Source organism: Pinus tabuliformis, chromosome 2_1, assembly GCF_031772625.1.
Source record: "Pinus tabuliformis cultivar Carrire ecotype Pingquan chromosome 2_1, CPIR1, whole genome shotgun sequence".
In the NCBI taxonomy this organism is placed as follows: domain Eukaryota; kingdom Viridiplantae; phylum Streptophyta; class Pinopsida; order Pinales; family Pinaceae; genus Pinus; species Pinus tabuliformis.
Genome location: NC_142299.1, coordinates 23,914,484 through 23,918,500, shown reverse-complemented (window position 1 = coordinate 23,918,500; position 4,017 = coordinate 23,914,484). Strand labels below are relative to the sequence as shown.

The window sequence follows — 4,017 nt, the reverse complement described above, 5'->3', positions numbered from 1 at the left end:
CTTGAATCCATTGCTCCTCTTCTGTGACCAATCTCATTTCATTTCTTGCAGTGGTATTGGCTTCCAAAGCCTCGCCTAGTAGAGCTTTGATTTTGGAAATAACCCTTGCAAAATTGCAGCTTTCTCCTCTGAAAATTCTATTATTCCTCTCTAACCACAGCTTCCAGCAGATAAACTTAGGGATCCACATCCAACTTGTCTTGAGAAGGTGTTTTTTTTTCAGGCAAAAGGGAGATAGGCTAGCCCAGTTTCGGAGGAGAGAAGAAATGCTGTTTGGGAAATCAAGATTTGCTGGTAACCTCAGGACTCCCCTCCAGACTACCTATGCAAAAGGACAAAGCAACAGTAGATGATTTACATTTTCTTCAGCAGACAAGCAAAGGGGGCATCTGGAAGGCCCTTCCATCCCTCTTCTTCTCAAATTATCTCTGGTGAGGATGCTATTGTGCGCAACAGTCCAACAGAAAAAGTCAATTTTGGGGAGAGAGGGGAAATCCCATATAAACTTCCATTGAGTTGGGTCAGGAGGAGCATAAGGGACAGCCATCATTCTTTTATAACCTTCAGTAGCAGTGTAAGAACCTGAACGGGAGCCCCAGCCTCTTTTGTCTTTAGAGGTGGCCTTTGAAGGAGATTTGCCTTGGAGCAGATCTAGCAGTAGTGAAGCTTCCCCCTGCAACATAAGGGGAACCTCCCCCAGATTCCAACAGTCCCAAAGTCTGTCTGGGTCATTCTTCCAAATAGAGATATCCCACAGGGTATGCAAATTGGAGGACTGCATCCAAGCTTTGATATTATCTAGACCGTCCACTTAATTCAAAGGTTGATCACCGAGGATCGAGTCTTCCCAAATTTTGATCTTTCTCCCATTCCCAGGGATCCAGTAAAGATGATGGCTGAAATGCTCCCTAGCAGAGTTGCAAAGGTTGAAGATCGGAGAACCTTTTAAGGATCTTGGAGGCTTGTCCAGGCATCTCAAACGTTGCCCTTGGAAGTATTTCTTCCAAATGACTCTTTTGCTCCAACTGGAGTTTCCGGAGACTAAATTCCACAAGATTTTGGATCCCAAAGCAAGATTTTGAACAGCCAAGTTCCGTAGATGGAGGCCGCCTTCCAGAAGAGGTTTCTTAAGAGTCTCCCAGTTCACTAAATGGAGCCTTCTGTCATTGTTGTTCCCACCTTCCCACAGGAATCTTCTCAACAGGCTGTCCATTTTGTTGAGAAAGGTTTTAGGGGCCAGGAGAACAGAGTATTGATATAGAGGCATACTTATAAGAACCGACTTCATAAGAATGACTTTCCCTGCATTATTCAGCCAAGAGGCACCCCAAGATTGGATTCTGTTCTTTAACTTATCTAGCATCGGCATCCAGTGAGCAACTTTAGGCTTGGATTTGAAGATTGGGATCCCGAGATATTTAAATGACTCCCAGCTTCGAATTCCATCCATTTCTAATAGCCTTGCAATATCAGACAGCTCCTTGTTCGAGCAGTTCCAGCCATAGATTGAGCATTTCCTGTAGTTGATTTTGCTGCCTGAGAGTACCTTGTAAATGTCCAGCTCCTTCTTGAAGGATCTGGCAGAGATTATGCTGGCACCTCCAAGCAACAAAGTGTCATCGGCGAACTGTGCATGGTTAATGTCCTTCACCTTGTGAGTCGTTCTGAGGCCAGGCAGGATTTGAATCTTCTGATTATGATCAAGCTGGAAACTGAGGACCGAGGCCTGAATAGCATAAAGGAGTGGAGACAAGGGACATCCTTGTCTAAGGCCCCTGGAGGCTTGGAAAAAGTCAGTTGACCAACCATTGACCAATGGCGCGATCCATGGCGAGGCAATACAGGCGTTCACCCAGTTTATGAAGGTTGATGAAAAGCCGAGATTCTTCATCACATTGAACAAAAAATCATGTCTCACCCTATCGAATGCGTTAGCCAGATCGAGCTTAATAACCATACCTTTCTCATTTCTTTGGCAGCTGGAGTGGACCGCTTCTTGCACCAACACAATGTTGTCCAAAATCTTTCTTCCTTTTATGAATCCGCCTTGATTTTCAGGGATGATGGCTGGCAAAATATTCTTTAGTCTGTTGGCGATTATTTTGGAGACCAGCTTGTAGCTTGAATTGCACAAGGATATGGGCCTAAATCTGCTGAAGTCGGAAGCGCCTTTCTCTTTAGGGATCAAGGCTAAAAAGGCTGAATTGATGCCACCGCCCAGCTTAGCACAATTTTGGGACTTTCTGACCATTCTCAATAAGTCTTTTTTGATTGTCGACCAGCAAGTCAAAAGAAACCTGACAGTGAACCCATCAGGGCCTGGGGCTTTATCAGGCTCCATTAAATTCAGAACGTCCTTAATCTCATCCAAGCTGATCGGGGCAGTCAACATAGCATTGTCCGATTCCTTAACGCTCTTGGGAATTAAATCCATTGGGTAGGCCTGAGGATCAATAGGGGTTTCTTCAGGAGCCGAATAAAGATCTTTGAAGAAGGAATAAGCAGCTTTCTTAATGCCATCGAAGTCCTTAATCACCGTGTTTTGATAATGAATCTCAGAAACTGATTTGAAATGCTTTCTAGCTTCGGCTTGTTTGTGAAAGAATCCAGTGTTTTCATCTCCGGCCTTTAACCATAAATTCCTTGACTTCTGTCTCCAGAATTCTTCCTCCTCCCTGCTAGATCTGTGTACCTCTTTTTGCAGCTCGACTTCTTTTTGGAGATGATTTTGTGTGACAGGGCTCTGCTCCATAGCTATTTGATGAGCAACAAGATTGTTGAGAGAATCTTTTTTTTTGCTGTAGGAGTTTCCAACCGTTTTGCCCACTCCTTGAGACTTCTTTTTAATCCCCTGATTTTCTCTTCCCATACAAAGAATGGAGAACCGTGGACGGACCTATTCCAGGCTTCAGAAACCACCTCTTGGAATCTGTCTTGCTAAATCCACAAAGGACTGAATCGAAAAGGGATGGGGCCTAGATTACCATCCAAAGAGAGCTCGAGGAGAATGGGCTTATGATCAGAAGTGAGATTTGGAAGGATTTTAGAAGAGGCCATAAGACCGCATGTCAGGAAAGAAGAGTGGACTAGGAATCTATCCAGACGGGCAGCAATATGGTTGGGTCCTAATCTTTTGTTGGACCAGGTGAATTTGCCTGAAGAAGGCTTAATATCCTCCAGGTCCCAGCCCAACATAATATCTTCAACCCATTCTCTGGCGGGATCCCGGACAATGGAGCCGCCCTTTTTCTCATCAAGTGCAAGGGTGACATTCAGATCCCCTGCAATGATAATATTTCCTGGATTTTGCTCTGAAAGAAAGGATTGTAGCGAGTTCCAACAAATTTTTTTCTCGCCTAGCAAAACAGGAGCATAGAGATTAAACATACTTACTTGTTGACCAGAATCTTTGTGAAGAAACTGCGTATACAGCCAGTGGGGGCTGCTTCTTTCTTGAATAAGATCATAAATGGCACTGTTCCAAAAGGTGGCTATTCCCCCAGAAGCGCCTCTTGCACTAACCGCTCGACCTTGACCTTTTTGCCAAAAAACTTTGCTAGATTGGAGGAGAAGAAGTTCCTCCAGTTTCGTCTCCTGGATGAGGAGGATTTCAGGTGAATATGTTCTCACTATGTCTTTTAAGGCTTCCTCTTTCGACCTGCTGCCTAATCCTCTACAATTCCAGGAGACGTATTTCATTATTTACTGCCTTGAGGGATTGAGGCTCCTGTTGGAGCCCTGTTGCTCTTGCGACCAGATCTGGTATTCATCATTCCTTTAAGGGTTTTTTGAGAGCCTTGGAGGGCATCTAGATAGGTTTTTTCCTCTCTTTGCTTCTTCTTGGATTTCCGACCCCTAGTCATTTTGATAGGAGTGACCTGCGAGTTATTAGATTCGGAGTCTCTCTCTTCAGAATCTTCCTCTGATTCGGAGGCGAGACTGATGTGCTCTTCGTTGCCTTCTTTACCCCTATGACCATCATTAACTGGTGGAACCAATGATTCGGCTTCAGTTTCT

The 4,017-nt window shown here is 44.5% G+C and overlaps 1 protein-coding gene across 1 annotated transcript; it reads right to left on the bottom strand.

The window, feature by feature from the left end:
- Window positions 1-2,937: 2,937 nt before the first annotated feature.
- LOC149198492 (uncharacterized) lies at window positions 2,938-3,699 on the bottom strand. Its single transcript, XM_089400311.1, has one exon. The coding sequence runs from the start codon at window positions 3,697-3,699 to the stop codon at window positions 2,938-2,940; it is 762 nt and encodes a 253-aa protein (XP_089256437.1).
- Window positions 3,700-4,017: the final 318 nt, after the last annotated feature.

Bases quoted from the DNA above. Each gene is read 5' to 3' on its own strand.
- LOC149198492 (XM_089400311.1), bottom strand. From the start codon at position 3,699: ATGAAATACGTCTCCTGGAATTGTAGAGGATTAGGCAGCAGGTCGAAA.